The sequence below is a fragment of the Poecilia reticulata genome, linkage group LG16, assembly GCF_000633615.1.
Source record: "Poecilia reticulata strain Guanapo linkage group LG16, Guppy_female_1.0+MT, whole genome shotgun sequence".
NCBI classification, from domain to species: Eukaryota; Metazoa; Chordata; class Actinopteri; order Cyprinodontiformes; family Poeciliidae; genus Poecilia; species Poecilia reticulata.
In genome coordinates this window covers 30,036,850-30,054,131 of record NC_024346.1, presented here as the reverse complement: position 1 = coordinate 30,054,131, position 17,282 = coordinate 30,036,850, and the positions used below count along the sequence as shown (strand labels likewise).

General features: G+C 37.4%; 1 protein-coding gene across 5 annotated transcripts in view; it reads right to left on the bottom strand.

Annotated features, from left to right (window-relative positions):
* The window catches only part of LOC103478802 (glutamate receptor, ionotropic, kainate 2), a 561,179-nt gene extending 553,730 nt beyond the window's left edge, over positions 1-7,449 (bottom strand). For 3 of the 5 annotated variants that reach the window (XM_008432852.2, XM_017309432.1, XM_008432853.2), the window contains exons 1-2: positions 7,332-7,444; positions 4,861-5,276 (exon numbers count right to left, since the gene is read on the bottom strand). In XM_008432852.2, coding sequence (XP_008431074.1) covers positions 4,861-4,975 — 115 coding nt within the window. In that variant the 5' untranslated portion in view covers positions 4,976-5,276; positions 7,332-7,444. Of the gene's footprint in view, positions 1-4,860; positions 5,607-7,331 lie in introns of those variants that run through there. The other 2 variants (XM_017309433.1, XM_017309431.1) reach the window with 2 other exon arrangements.
* Positions 7,450-17,282: the final 9,833 nt, after the last annotated feature.

Sequence of the window (17,282 nt, the reverse complement as noted above, 5' to 3'; positions counted from 1 at the left end):
CACACATGCCTGCTCCTGTAAACTATCTTCAAAAATTTGCTAGGGCTTATGGTTTTTTGTCAATGTCCTTGAGACTGACGCTGGATGTCTCTCAAGTATAGAAACTCCAGCATACTCTCTGACAGAGAGTCAGCCCAGGTGCAGATAATTAATTACCATAGCAATGGGTCCCAGCCAGAGGCAGTGAGTAGCCCCACAAACAGCTGCAGAGAGGTCTCACAATGCATTGTGGGATTAATACATATTTCCTGTGACTATTCATATTTTGTTTAGATAAAATTATTATTTTTCTGAATATTTGAGTATGAATTACAAACTTTAGTATTAAGGCTGAAAAATTTCGAGAAATAAACAATTACCGACTGTCTTTATTTTTTTTTTAGTTTGGACCGTGAGTGAGAAGCACATGTGTGAATCTTATAGTGGTCAGTCTCTGACTGAATCCTATTGAGTAATGGGTTCTGCCATTTTACTGTTGTAATGAATCAGATCAATTATAGAAATATGGTGATGAATCTGGCAAGAGCTTCAGTCATTGGACATTGTTGATGAACCAATTAAAGCTTATTGACAATGTATGATTATGCTCCCTATTAATTACAGATGGAAAGAGCAATCCAGTTGTGCAAACTATAGCTAAAATGTTTGGTTCAAGCTGATAGGCACACTTTGGCAGGCCCTGTAAAATTTCTGAAGGAATTTTCTAGTTTTAACTGCTAATGTTTTACTCTAAAGATATTCTAAAAACCAATGGAATTTAAACCAAATCTAAGCATATTGCCCAGCATTCTTCAGAAGTCAATACTTTAGATTGAAATTAAAATGAGTGTGATTTTTAACTCTAACTGTGACTCATTTCAAATAACCACTGCTACAATGGAAACTTATACAAAATGTCATGGATTAAAGCAGAGACAAAACCGTTCTGACACAATCACTGTCCTTATAGTGAGTTCCACTATGATTCTAAGTCGTCATACAATACAGGACTGAATCGAGGACAATAACTTCAAACATCAGAAAAATTGCAGTTTGATAGGGTTGACCCCTATCAAACTGCCATTTTGATAGGTAACAATTTTGGGTTTAATGTCAAAAGTTCACATTTTAACATAGCTATTTTAGAACTACAATACTATTAGAACATAATTTAATAACCAATCAAAATCTTCTTGTAAGATTTTGTCCTTGTTAAAGATTTGACTGTGAAGAAGTCAAGTAGTTTAAGCCTCCACAATGAGCCAGTCTGCACCATTATAGTACTGTAGGCCTTATATCTTAGGATTTCCTGGTGTTATTTTTGGATGCTTATATTTTCTTGTTGTTGCGTTACAAATTGTTTTGTAAATATGAGTCTCTGTGATGTTATTGTTGGTAACAGTTCTCTTACCTGTAGTAAAAAAAAGACGCTGCAACTAAAATTCTTAGTGTGTTGAAAGCTAATAAGCTAGTCAGACAGTGGGTGTGTTTCAGTTAACTTTAGAAATTTAAACAACTCAAGCTGAAAATGTTTACAATGGCGGGAAATCGCGAATGACAATTGTCCAATTTAGCTTCGTCTGGCATGGGGGACACTTTTGGATTTTGTGCCAGACTATCTATTTTGCAGTGTAAATGTCCTTTACAGTGAAAAACATTTGAAGGTGGTTTAACTAGAAAATGAAGGTCCACCTACTGCCTTGAAAATGCAATTTAAGTCAACAAGAAAATTGTATTGGTTTTAACTCAGAAATTAAAGTTCATGAAGTTGATTTAACAAGAAGCAAGTGTATAAATATTTTTAAATTCATTAATCTTGAATTGTGAATTTTAACTTAGTGCTGCAATTTAAACCAAATAATTATTTCACAATGTGCAAGAAAAAAAACTGTCCTCATCTTGTTAAAGAGTACACATTTCTCAAGTTAAAATAACTACTTATTTTACTTTAGAATAATTAAAATTCTTGTTTGAAATTGCATGAACAAAATTCATGAATTTTATTAAACATCACAATGAATTAAGCTCAAAACCATTTAGTGTTAACAGGACATTATCCCTAAGCTTTGGAAACTGTCAGTTGCATTAAAGTAAACATTTGCCTTAATAAGACACAAAAGCCAGATCAATGTAACACACTTCCATCTCAATCACAGAGGCACACAGGATACAAAAACATGCCATTAACATGCCACACTGAGAAATAATCTTTTTCTTCTTTCATTTTTTTAAGTGCTAACCTAAAAACTCACCACCACCCCTGCTCTTCTTCTGATATTGACATCGATTGACAAGTCAAGAAATAACAGGTTCAGTAAGATAGACATTGGCATCTGGATAGAGAAGACAAGACAGAACCTTTTAGATTTGTTTATGGTTTTAGATGAGCCTCTATTCCAGAACAGCTCATTCAAATGAATGCATAACCATCAAGTCCTGCAGAAACCTGTTAATCACCCAGAGATACAATTCAGGTGTGTGGCAGAAGGGAAACACCTAAAACATGCAGGACAGGGGGGCAGTGAGGACCAGAGTTGAGAAACACTGCGTCTAGTTTATTCAACTCTCAGAGGTTTGACAAAATTAATAAATAATTAACACAACTTGCTACTGTAAGTTTATACTTCACAGACTCACACATTTAAGTTCAAAATCTGAAACTCACTAAATTTATTTGACCTAAAAAGTAGAAGATAGCAGACACAACTAAATGTGGCTCAAATGTTATCTTGAAGATTATCAGATCTACTAAATCATTTAATGAGGCATATTGACACAGCCAGTAGTATGTATGTGGGGGAAAAAAGAAACAGATCTATCACAACTGATGTCATAATTGCACAATCATTTCAAGTGTTTAAGAAGAGTTTTAAATTAGATCAGTACACAATTTTAATGTTTCATTCATTGCCACATAGTGTGGTATTTATGTTGATGTGTGGATTCTGTCTTGACTTTCTTTGACTTCTGCGCAACAAATTTTCCATGTGGGAAAATAAAAAAGTAAATTTAACTGAACTGAAAGTTAATGCATGGTATGGACAGAAATTCTCCCTAAATACCACATTTACCATGTTGATGAATTTATGTGTGAATTTATGTTCTCTATTTTTGTGTGAACAAAATTGTTTGTGAGTCAGTCGTGTTCTCAGCTTGTGTCTCTGTCTTGTCTGAAGTACATAACCTGAGGGATGTCAACAGTGCATGATGATGTCATCAAGTAATGTGGTTAGATGCTGCTAGCAGCGTTTCAGAATACAAAATCAATGCTCAAGCTTGCAAGCAAGAAATACAGAATTACTTAAATCTGGAAAGATGAAGACTGATGAATCTTTGTTCTATAAAATTAAAGCAGATGCCAAATCACATCTGTCAGAAAACATCTGAGCGTAAGTATATGATGATCCCAGAGGCTTGCACAGGTGTGCTACTGATCATTTTTGTCTCGTCTTTTTGAAATATCTTAGTCTGCTAGCAACATTTGTATAAAAATGCAATGTTTTGGGTTCTGTATTTCCATTCACAAATCTAAAGGTTCTGTCTTGTCTTCTCTATCCAGATGCCAATGTCTATCTTACTGAACCTGTTATTTCTTGACTTGTCAATCGATGTCAATATCAGAAGAAATGTGGCATTCCACAATCAAAACTTAAACAGAAACAAAGGCTTGCCAGTTGTATCTTAGATTCAAAAACATGTAAACAATCAGTAGTTCAAAAAGAACAAACACTAATCCAGCGTTAAAGCTGATTGTGTGTTAAAAGGTAATGATGAATAAAATGTTATGATAGTATTTTTATTTTAATTTTTTCAAGAGTCCATTGTTCCCTAAATAGACATGAACTGAATCCCTGGAAATTGAGAAGCTGTCAGTAAAACAAAGAGACCACAGTGAGGTTCACCAGATCTCCAGATTCCATCACATAAACTTCTCTCACATCCATTTTCATCTGTAGACCAAATGACAGTCAAAACTTGTTGAAATGCGCTGGTATTCATCACGTTAATATTTGTCAGTTTCAGTTTTCTTTAATATAATTCTGTAATTGCATAACAGTGCTTGATTTAAAACAGTTATACAGTAAAATAAATATTAAATATGTTGCGTGTTGTTTTTCCCTGTTTATCTTTTCTGTGTGACTGATCTCTGTTGACCAAGTTATCGAACACGTATCTACCATGAAAATGGTTAGAGTAAACATAATAAATAAAATAAAAACATGTTTCCAGCTTTTTTTATCTAAACAAATAGAGCAGCAGTATTGCATATGGCCTAATATATTTCAATCAAAAATAATGTCAAATTCCCTTAATACAGACTTAGACTCTGACCCTTTAATCCAAACATTCTCTCATTTCAGTGAGGCAGGGTGTCACTGTGAAAGTGTCAACATATTTCTACATGACAAAACACTAAATTGAACAATTAAAAATAAAATTATTAATCTTCTTACATACTGCAACATGGCTGAGCAAGGAGCACACACTTCAAAGCACTAATACACTTAAAATCACCCCTAACACACATACATAATCCATACATCACCAGAACACACACACACATTTAAACTTAATTAAACCAACAAACACATCTTGCATTATTAGCAAGTTACAAATTGTGCAGCTTTTCAAAGCTTGTTGATTGACCATATATTCATGTCTGAATCCAGAAGCTCTCCAATGTGACAACTTTCTGACTGCACAACGTTCCAATTAAAGATGTTGCTACGTTTCAATCAGTGCCTCCTGCACACACTCCAACTAGTTTTCAGAAGTGAGAGGAGAAAGAGCAAGTAGATCTGGAGAGGAGCAACACGTCTGAGCATGAAACACACAGTGAAACTTTTAAAAGGCACAGAGGATAAATTAGAAGAAGCTCACCAAATCTCAGGACGTGTGGCATTCCATGAGCGCAGCCCACACAGTGTAAGAGCAGCAGCAGCATCATGGTGTGCCTGAATCTCGCTTTAAATATCAGGAAGGAGGTAATCTTCATGGTGCTTGTGTTCTGCACAGGATTTTATTCCACGAATCGGTAAATTCCCCAGACTTTATATATGTCACGCCTTTAACATTTATTCGAATTGGAGCAAGATCACGGCATGGTCTACGCCGGGTTGAACAACGGCTTTCTCACATCCATTTGGCGGAAAAAGAGAACCGAAAAAGGGATCAGTGCGTGTCCGGCTCACTGCGCCAAGAAGAACCAGCCCTCGGACTCAGCTGAGGAAGATGATGGTGGGGGTGGTGACGGGGCATCCATGTCAGGCAGGGCAGGGCTTCAACAGATCCATTTGCTGAAAGAAAAAGGCAGAGACAGAGGATGAGAGGGCGCTGATCCAGTCCGAGCTCCTCCTGCTGCACTGCCGCACAGAAAGCTGACGTCGTGCCAACACTAGTGGAGTGAGAGCGCACAGGACGGACCGGGCATGTTTCTCGATTACAGCTGGTCACACTGCGCGCTTTTTCTCTGCATTCCCTGCTGAAACTGACATGCCTGCCCTCAACTCCTGTCTCTCCCCTTCCTTCCTGTCTTCCCTCTGATTCTGTATCTCGGCCACCCAGCCTCTCAGATTCTCTCCCGGCTTCACTCGCTGTTGCCGGCAGCGGAGCGCCGCTCTGCGCAGCCTTAGAAAAACAATAAATTGATGGATTTGAAGTGATAGTCTCTGTTTGATCGGTGTCACTGAAACGTACTCTTATGTGCGGACTCAGCCTTTCGGTTCAGAATTTTGAAGAGGTATTTCACCATTAATCTTTTTTCTTCTATATTATTTTAGTCAGACAGAGACGAACAGTGAACACTAACTTTCAATATTTTATTCATAGTCCGACTCTGAAATATGTTTCAAATTCGGTTCTGTTTCCAACTTATTTTCCAATTACTAAAACAGAAATAATTTGGTTCAAATAAATGTTTGGCCTTGAGATATAAGAATGGAATTTAACTGAGATTTTCTGGAAAAAAATGTTTGTTTGAACTTTCTCTTTTTTGGGGGGGGTTAACGCAAATTTGCGAATTAAATGCATTTATCCTGTATCTTTATATTATAAAGGTAGGGGGGGAAAAGAGTAAAGGAAGGCGACTGGCATTTAATGAAAATTGTCACGCATCTTCAACAACAATTCAAAGATAATCTGATTTGATTGAGATTAAATAGGGTATAATTTTCAACACTATGTTAAGAGGTGCGGTGATTTTATACACAAACAGCAATTGTGATAAATAAGGTTGACTACAGTAAAGCAGAGGCTTAAAATTGTTTTCAGCACCACGGACAGCGATTAGTTTCTGTTTTAGCGACCAAATGAACACTTTCAGCCTGTTTCTTCTTTGTTCTGTCAGCTCCCTCTGCCTATTTAGATTCTTAATTAGCTGAGACGCATGACAGAATATATTAATAATAAGCTGCTTCTCCACACTGTCTGCATCTATACGGACAACCATGTAGGATGGCCAACACCCAACTTACCTCCCAGCCTGAATCTAAAATGTATTTTTCAAACTAAAATGAACAGAGTTAATATTAAGCACAGGCCGAAAGCGAAATACGCATTTTAGTACCATATAAAGGGGATTCAAACACAATGAACCACTAAATCTCGTACACTGCACGGATGAACTTTATTGGTCTGTTTCCCTAACGTTTATTTCTCGACACATTTAGATATTTTCAAAGGTCGACTATTAAAGTTTAATGCGATGACATACATTTTTAGCTTTTATTAAATCAGTCATTTAAAGCAGTTTAACGAGCACTACAGGAAAGCAGAGTTGGAGCGAAGTCGAAAAGGAACATGGAGCACCTTTGTGCTCCATGTTTTAATGATGGCTAAAAGCTTTCTGCAACTGACATGAGTAGGAAAAACAAAACATAGTTAAAAGGGAGACATGTTTTCTAGAGCCGTTTCTTTATGCATTCTGCCACGTGGAACTGGCTTCGTTCCTTAATCCAAACCTCTGCGCTGTACTAAGTTCATTTAACGTTTTCTTTGGATGCAAATACAGTTGTCATCAAAGTGTGTCATCTGTGTAACATTTAGTGGCCGAGGAGCAGAAGGTGTCCAGAAAGCGTGTCTTTCAGAGCGGGAGAAGTTTCTACTTTAACTCTGACACTTAAAACTGGACCGCACAAGAAGTTCAAACCCCGTGAGCTCTGCGATGAGGAAAGGCTTCAACTGGCTGTTTCCATAAAGAGTCGTTTTCTAAACAGATGTAATCCGCGAAGGGTGGGGAACCAAACAAGTGCCGAACATATTTCCTCAGGATGCAAATACATGTAAATTAAAACAAATAATAAAATAAAATAAAATAAAAATGGGGGGGAGTAAAAAGAAAAGAACGGGCTTACCTTAGATACAGCTGGCGCAGGGAAGTCACCAGAGCAGCACAAAGAAGTTGACTTGTTCTTACGGAGGAACCGGATCCCAGTTGCAGCTGGCAACGTTGAGCTCCGACTGTAAGGGAGACACGCCTCCTGTTGGACGGCAGGACGCCCTGCTTAAAGCAACAGGGAGCTCCAGGAAGACGCGCCGAATCTGGGTCTGCAGCTGGATAGACTGCTCCGGGGTGAGGCACATACAAAGCTTTTAAAAGCAGAATTAGAATTAGGCTATCTAAAATTCACATGGAACGAGTTTTTATATTATTATTATTATTATTATTATTATTATTATTATTATTATTATTATTATTATTATTATTATTATTATTATTATTAGCAGCAAACAGTAAATGCTCAGGTCGATTTTTAAAGAAAATGTCACTCTCAGTATGTGGCCGGTATTCAGTACTACCAGGGGTGAAAGTAAGGGGGTACAGCAGGGTACTGTACCCCTAAAAGATTTAGCTGGGGTACGCAGTACCGGCAAGAGAGAGGAGCGGCTGTCTGCTGTAAAAAGATCAGCGGCTTCACTGTGCAGCCGTGAGTGCGCCCACTGATCAGCTGTGACTGATTAGTTTTTCAAGAACAATTTAAAACACGACTTAATCAGTTAATAACTTTTTTCCCATTTCATATTGTTTCTGAACTGTTCGTGCTTTACCAGAGCAGCGGTGCAACACGTCGATCGCGGAAGGTTTTGAGTCGATCTCGGCATTAGGTGACAAACTGAACGCTGCCAGGAGGCTGAGACCAGCACGTCCTGTGGCTCCTTATCAAAACGTTTGCGCAATTCTGTGCCTTTCGGTTCCATGCCAAAATATCTAGCAGAGCAGGAGTTTAAAATGAACTAATCAACCACCGCTGTGTTCAGGGAGCTTATTAATGATCGCAAAATAAATATCAAGCCTGCAAACCCAGATAGCACAGAATGATTGAAACAACATTGAAAGTGGTCGGTGACTTGAATGTTGAATCAACGTTAGGGTTTCAACCATAACTGACATTATATCAATGTTGATTCAACCATCATATGTCTGTCAATTTTCATGCATATTTCTGTTGATTTTGCATTGAATCAGTTAGGAATCAACATTGATTCAACCTTCATCTGAATGTGGATCTACATGCAGATTTTGGTTGATTTCATATTGAATGAAAGCTAAGGATTTATGTACATTTTTAGGTCTGATAGGTCTGCATCATAACATGCCACTAAAAGTTTCTTCACTGGTGTTAAACACTGGCAGATCATGGGTAAACTGTGTACAAAAGTTTAAAAATGACAACATAGGTTTGATATAACATTTTATTTAAGAAAAGAGAGACAGATTATTAAACATATTTGACTCCTTTTTGACTGTTAGAATAACAGCCTATTGTCCACAGAAGAACAGAGTCCATGAGGTTAAGCTTTGTACTGTATGAACCAGGAAAACAGTACAAGTTGTGGTAACCCCAGTTAGACTCTGGTTGGCGTCAYTTTGATTCCTTGTGATGTTTTCCTCTCATTCTGGCGTGTAATGAAGCCACTTCTTGACAGTTTTACTGCAGTCCTCAAGAGTCAGCTTTCGGTCAAACTGCAGAGCAACGGCTGAAAAACACAAAAATAAAAGTGAGGAAGGTGCCGGTTAGAAAGATGATAAACATTTGAAAAGTTCTGAAAGACATTGAAATATTAAACAGTGTACTGGTTACAGGTCTGAGAACAAATACTAACCATATAGTTCCCCATGTACACTCACTGTCAAGTTAATCTTAATCTTTCATTAATATTTATCGTAATGTTTACGTGTACAACTACATTTACCTATGAAGCTGCAGTCTAGTGTAGGATTTATGATGCTGCACTCATGTTAAAATGAGGGAATCAATATTTAAAATAAAGTCTGTTTATCAGAAAACCTAAAGATAAAACTCAGGGAGGATCAGGGTTTATTCAACACACCAGAGACTGATATATAGAGCAAAAGGTGAATTATACTGTAGCTGGAAAAATTATTTATAATTTATACAGAAGAAACTTCCACCAAATAGCTGGTTTAATCTTCAATCAACTACAAATATTTCCAAATAAGTTTATTAAATTCATTACAAAATGTCAGGTTAATCATTGCAGCCTGGAGAAAACCACTGGAATATCCAAGCTTTTATGAAATCATGTTTTCTGTGCAGCCGATGTTTAGATGAGTCACAAATATGAGAAGAGTGCGTGTGCAAATTTACAATCGGTTTAGACGTGCATGCGTCTGCTTTTGTGTTTCGTTTTTCCATCAAACCAGACACCACTACCTAAAAGAAGGGTTTTGCCTTCAAGGTCTCCTTTGGGTTCAGCTGATTACGTAAACAGGGTTGATATTAATCTGGTTGTGTCACATATTAATTATTCTATATAATTTAAGTCTAAGAAAAACTTAATATCACGTTATATTTACAGTTCACATTCCATTTGATATCAATAATACAGATGACTGTACATGTTTCAGACAGAAATAGAAGTGTCTATTATCCAGACGGGATTCATTTTTAGAGTCTCGGTGTTAGAAGTAATAACAGATTGTTGTGAGATTATGAATATGAGCTGATTTCCCTTCAATGATATTTGTGCTCCTTGCTCAGGGATAAGCGGCAGAAAATGGATGGATAGATGGATGGATGGCTCAAGTATGACAATCTTTCTTCATTGTTAGATTCTTAGAAATGTCAAAAGGAATCAAGATTGTTACAGTGGTAAGTAGGTGGCAAATATCTATTAATATCTGCTCACTTGTACATTGAGTAAAAGTACAAAACAAAAAGATAAAAATTATTATTTGTCCCTGTTAGTGTTAGCCTCAACAATCTAAAAGACCCTTTTAAAACCTGTTTTATTAGTTTATTTTTTAACTGGACAATCTGCAAAAAAATTGTTTCCCTTTGAGTCTTCTTGTCATTTTTTTATTTCTGTCGATTGTATTAGCAAAAATATGGTCTTGATGACAGAATTTTTTTGTTCTTTGCAAATCCAGCACTATTTAGAAAAAAACAAACATGAACCAGAAGGGACTTTTGTTGTTTTGTGTTTTTTATCCTAAAGTCATATCAATCATCCTCCATTAACAAATCAACATCCAAAATGTACAAGGAGTTATAAAAGCGAGAGAGAGAGGATACATTATATATCACAGAGCAATGGGAGAAGGTAAAGTAAGATAATTTTATTTATATAGCACATTACAAAGCAGGCAATACAAAGTACCTTACAGGAATTAAAATGAAATGAAATGAAATGAAATAAACCAAAGGAAAGAGCAAGAGAAGAAAAAGCTAATGTTACATCCACCAGGCTCATATGGTTGGGTAACATTAAAGGAGACCACACAAGGATTTTCTGACTTAATGAAAATTTATTAAATTATACTGAAGAAATAAAACCTGAAAAAGGTTTTATTTCTTTTTCAGGTTTTTCAGAAATGGTTTCTCATTTCTGTTTTGGAAATGAGAAACCAAAACAGATTAACGCAAAACCCATAGCTAACCAGAAATAAAAAAATGCAAAACAAACCTAACAAAACCCAACCATAAGAAACTAACCAAACCAAATGGCGTTCTGAGGAGGGAGAGGGAAAAGCCTTATGTCTGCTGCATGCATGGCAGCTTTAAAGCAGCACAGCACCAATCAGGGCAAAACATAACACCTGCAGAAGGTCAGTCTCCAGGACCCTGTAAGGACAAAGGGCAGAGACCCACTGCAGGCGTAACACTAATAATGTTGAACCTAAGTAAATAAACTAGATACTCCTATTCAGTGTTGGTAGATAAGTATAAGTAAGTATCATTACATCACATTAGGACACATGGCAACATTCAGACAAAACAAAGGGCAAAACAAAAACATGAGTGAAGGTGGTGACATCACAGGGCCATGAAACCGTGTTGCTCAGCCTCCTGGCAGAAGTCCGACAAGATGGGGCCGCTCAGCTCCACAGCTGCATGGATAACAAGAGGGAGTGAGGAGGGAAGGAGTGTTACTTTTACATATCTTCAAGGAGATTGGAAAAATGCAGCCCTTCCAAGGCAACACGGGGAAAGCCAATTCAGATGCAGAATGTCTTAGGTCGGGAAGATTATAAATTTAAATATTCCCTAAAGTCTCTCTGATACATCTCAGTTCCCAATTATCCAAATTAGTTTGGTTGTTCCACTGAACCGAAACTAGCAACTTCTCCAAGATCGATTCCAACTCGTTAGTGACTTTTTGAGTCCTCAGCTGGGGTGAGAGTCTCAGAAAGACTCACATCCAACTTGCATCTCTGTTCAGACAAACAGTCTGAGTGTTCACTAGTTCGGTCAAGTACCTCATAAATTTGTCAATAAGCCAGGTAGGTATCCGCAAGCAAGAAGGAAGGTAACAATCAAATTCACAATGAAAACTATTTAAATATATTGAATAACTGTTGGAAATGTACACTAATATATGAATTTCCCGGAAGAATGTTACACGCTTCTTCAAAACACCAGCCCAGAGGGACAGAAACGCAGATAGATCATACTGGAGGACATGTGGGTTGAAACAGGCTGGTCATTTTCATATATTTTGGCGCTGTCCTAATTTATTTTCTTATTTGGTGAAAATTAAGCCAAGTGTGGATAAATATTGGGGCCAATATTGTGCTAGATTTTGAGACTATGTTCTTGGGCAAACAGAAAAACTGTGTAAAGGGGTTTTCTCAAACATATGTCTGTTTTAATGCTAATTGCCAGTAAAAAAGCAATCTCTCAAAAATGGATGACAGTAGAAGACAGGATAAACATTATTCAGGATATTCTCTGAATGCAGGAACTGACATTTGCACTGAAACTGGAGCAAGATAGATCTGAAGAATGTTCGACTCAATGGCAGACTTTCATGAACACTAGATCTGAAACTAATGAAAAGGAGGTGACACCCATTGTTCCTTACACTCACCGGCCACTTAATTAAGCATACCTTGCTGGTACTGGGTTGGGCCCCTTTTGTCTTCAGAACTGCCTTAATTCTTCGTGGCATAGATTCAACAAGGTACTGAAAACATGATAGCATCACACAGTTGCTGCAGATTTGTCATCTGAACATCCATGATGTGAATCTCCCGTTCCACCACATCCCAAAGGTTCTCTACTGGATTGAGATCTGGTGACTATGGAGGCCATTCAAGATCAGTGAACTCATTGGTGTGTTCAAGAAACCAGTCTGAGATGATTATGACATGCTGCATTATCCTGCAGGAAGTATCCATCAGAAGATGGACACACTGAAGTCATAAAGGGATGGACATGGTCAGCAACAATACTCAGGTAGGCTGTGGTGTTGATAAGATGCTCAATTGGTACTAATGGACCCAAAGTGTGCCAGGAAAATATACCCCACACCACTGCACCACCACAAGCCTGAACCGTTGATACAAGGAAGGATGGATCCATACTTTCATGTTGTTGATGCCAAATTCTGACCCTACCATCTGAATGTCACAGCAGAAATCAAGACTCATCAGACCAGGCAACATTTTTCCAATCTTCTGTTGTCCAATTTTGGTGTGTGAATTGTAGCCTCAGTTTTCTGTTCTTAGCTGACAGTAGTGGCACCTGCTGTGGTCTTCTGCTGCTGTAGCCCATCTGCCTCAAGATATGGCATGTTGTGCATTCAGAGATCCTCTTCTGGATACCTTGGTTGTAATGAGAGGTTGTTTGAGTTACTGGTTGCCGTTCTATCAGCTCAAACCAGTCTGGCCTATCCTCTGACATCAACAAGACATTTGCACTCACAGAACTGCTACTCACTGGATATTTTCTATTTTTCTGACCATTCTCTGTAAACCTTAGACATGGTTTTGTGTGAAAATTCCAGTTGATCAGCAGTTTCTGAAATACTCAGACCAACCCGTCTGGCACCAACAACTAATGATGGACCATCTGAATCCAGGTTTCGAGGCTTGTACCGAGTAAAAAGGGGGCGTGTCCGATGAAGCCCCGCTTCGAGGCTTGTGTCGTCTTGCTGAAAACCACGTGACTGGCAACAAACGAGACCTCGCATTGCGCATTGCGAGGTCTCGTTTGGCTCACTGGGTCACTGACTGCTTCATTTTGCGTGTCGGTTTTCAAAATAAAAGTGCGATGAGCCGTGCTGCATTATGGGTTGTTGTCCTTTTGTTCTCGCATCAGAGGAGAATATTTGTCTTCAGTGGCCAAAATAAAATGAACATTGACCAACATATTTGATGTGTATTGATGATGGCACTCATCAAAATGTAATGTCTGTTACTGGTTTTCTCAATTGTAGATTATGTTTTTTTATTACTTTATATTTTTGTGATTTTATGAACTGCATTGTTGCTGAAATGTGCTACAGAAGTAAACTTGATTAATTGTCTGAAATGGAGCCAGTAAGAGGAAAATCTGACATCTGGGAATACTTTGAGATTATCCTCACAATAAAATTCTTCTTAGACAATAATTAACCCTCCACCTCCCAATTTCTCACCTTCTGCAAAGTTCCACTATTATTTGTAGTTTGATTAGCAAAGATATATCAGTCTTTCACAGCAGAAACAGATTTAATGGTGTTGCAAAACTAAAATTCAACATCTAGCCAAATATAAGGGTTCAGAGCTAATTATAAATTCAAGAAAAAGTGAACGCCCCAACATGCACTGCACTCCCAAGACACTAAAACATAAAATGTCTTTATTGTCAAATCACTCTGACATAAAAGAAAACCCAACACAACCACTGACGTTCAACAAATACCAGGAGTAGATTGGCTACAACTCATTTTAATAATTAAAACATATGACAATTAAATGATCCATTTAATTTGGAAGTATGATCCAACTGAGTGACAAAGCTGTTAGTTTCACCAGCAGATGTCACTAGTGAGTCCTGAATGAAGCATCGAGTAATGAACTTTTTTGCAAAGCAAAGGGCTGGAAAGCTTCATTGCTTCATGAGGCTTCATTTGCCCATCACTACCAACAACCAGGCCACATTCAAAGTCACTTAAATCACCTTTCTTCCTCATTCTGATGCTCAGTTTGAAATGCAGCAGATTGTCTTGGCCATGTCTGCATGCTTAAATGCATTGAGCTGCTGCCACGTGATTGGCTGATTCGACATTTGCATTAACGAGCAGTTGGAAGGTGTACCTAATAAAGTGGCCGGTGAGTGTAGCTCATCTGTTCTGTTTAAATCCTTTTTTTATTATATTGAAAGGTTGTTTCAATATGTTTTTGTTTTCTTCCACTTTTCTAAGCAAAAGAAAAAAGAAAAATACAGGATACTGGATATTTAATAATCACATTTGCTCTGGATTAACATAACCAACTGAAAAAAGAATTGTAAAAGATTGTATTACTATTTGTGAGCAGATGAAATACATTTTCTTTATGCTGTTCCTAAATAAAAAAAATAATTGTAAAACATATTATTTCACTTTTGTTGTTCCCCACTTGAAAACTCTAAGCTAAACTTTAGATTTACTTATGTCACATTTGAAGATAAGGTCTTCTTAAAAATGAAAGGTGACTTCCAACAGGTGACTTGTTTGGTTGGTTGGGTTTTTTACAACTTTTAAAGTTTACTGTATAAGACAAAATTTCTAATAAAGTTATGTCAACAGAAATTGTTGCTACTACTTTCAGACCAAGGTCGATTTGAAAGTGTCACAACCTTTTTATTTATTAAATATTTCTTAAAATGTTTTTATTTAGAATGTGTTATCTGTGGGTTTTGAATAGGTCACAAATAGAAAAGATCAATCAGAGATACTGATGAATTACAAAATAAACTTTCAGTTGAAAACAATGCTGACAATATGAACAATGTAATGTACATAACAGTAAGTTGTTGCACCAACAAGGACTTGAATTGTTAAGATTTCCCCCCATACCCTTCTTGTCCACATACTCTCCCCTCACTCACTCAGCCAGCAGCTGCAGTAATAGAAAAATAAATCAAATAAATAAAAACACACACACGCACACACACACACACACACACACATTGCATCTTTTATTACGGACAGTAGCATTTGAGTTTTTACTGTCTTAGTTTAAAGAAGGTTCCCACACACTCATATAAATTTACAGTTTTGTCAGGGCAAAGTTATATTTTCATCACAGCCTTTAAGACAAAAAAGAAAACAATGTTAGCATTCATCTGTGTGGAGAAGGCTGTTTGTGTCAAAACATTATTTACTAATTTTATGAAGCAACTGTGATAAAAATAACATTGACTTGTCTTACTTTTAGGAAGCTAAAATGTTTGACCATATGTTCTTTACTTTGCAAAAGGTCTTAACTGTAAGTCCAGAATAATTCACTTAAGGTATGACGTTTTTATTTATTTTTATTTATTGTTTTTTCCTTTTCAGTTCACTGCATGATATCAACACTGTTTCAGTAGCAAATATCAAAGTCAGAACACAAATCAAGAGAACAAAGTAGAGGCCATCAGACAAAAATAACTAACAAGATGTACAATTTCTTGGTGGAGGAACACAGTGATGAAGGCTTGATATAAGACCACAGTTTGAAGCTGAAATGAAAGGGAGCTTTGATTGCTCCACTTCCCTCCTGCTTCTCACAGTGCAGCATGAAGAGTTGTATTGTGGAGGCCACAAATAAATAGTCAATGACATCTCTGTGATCTAACAACCTCTAAACTTCCAAATAGGACATAATAGTTGACTAAAGCTCCCAGTAAGATAAATAATAAGATGGGAGAAAATAATGTTTAAGATAAGATATAGTATTGACATAATAAATGTACAGTCTTCATGGCTTAATAGCAGGGGCGGATCTAGCGGGGTGGCAGTTGCCACCCCAAACGAGAGCCTCGCCACCCCTGTTGCCACCCCAGGTAGCGACAATGAATTCAATAAAGTCATGGCAAATCGGACATTAAGCGCATGAAGCTCTTTTTTCCCCGACAACATTGAATGCAACACAATGTAACCTGACACCTACTGCTCAGTAGCGGGAAGTTCGAGAGAAGAACAGAGCGCGAGGCAACAGCATTGATACATGTATATGTTACTGGACTGGACATTATGTGATTTATCGTAAGTCACACATGCGCCATTGCTGTCCATTGTTGCAGGAATATTGTTGGTCAGGAACATACTACAATCACACAAATAATCAGAACAACGGACACAATGTTTAGCAGTTAATTCAACCATAGATAAGGCTTCAGATTTCACAGGTGAGGAAAACGTTTTAATTTAGGAGAAAACATTGAACAAGTGAGCAGTGGGTCAGTTATACTAGCCTAACTGTTAGCCTGCTACTGACTTTGATAACCTTAGCATGTGCTGCGCAGTTCAGTGTGTTTTGGTTCTATTAGCACTAAAACAGGTCAACSCRCCCACCACGTCATCAGTAGAGCAGCTGTTTAAATCAGCTAATCAACCACCGCTGTGCTCAGGCGAAAACTTATTAATAATCAYAATATAGACATTAAGCCTGACAGCATAATGTAACAGACTGGATGTTCTGTTTTAGTGTTTTTGTGTGGGAAATGTTTGTTTTTTGGTGTTGATTCCCCTGATCGGTAATCTCTGCTCTATCTGCTCCGTGAGCTGTTTGTCGGTCGCCATGGCAACGGGTCCGCGTAAAGCGACACAGAGCATGAAAGGGCAGAATAAAAGTTGTTGGAGCTATCTTTTCTTTATTTCTTTATCCATTTGAATTTTGTTACTTTATTCTTAAATTTCTATTTTTTGTATTATTTACAGAGTTTATTTGTAGGTTGATAGTTGTTGATTTTTTTTGTTTGTTTTCTTATTTTCTTATTTATTTTCTAAATTTATACAGGAAGTAATGTGGGTCAGTCCACTTTCTATAAGTCCAGGGGCCTGGAGAAGGACCAGCAGGCATTTGGGTTTGGGGCCGATGGTTTTTAAGA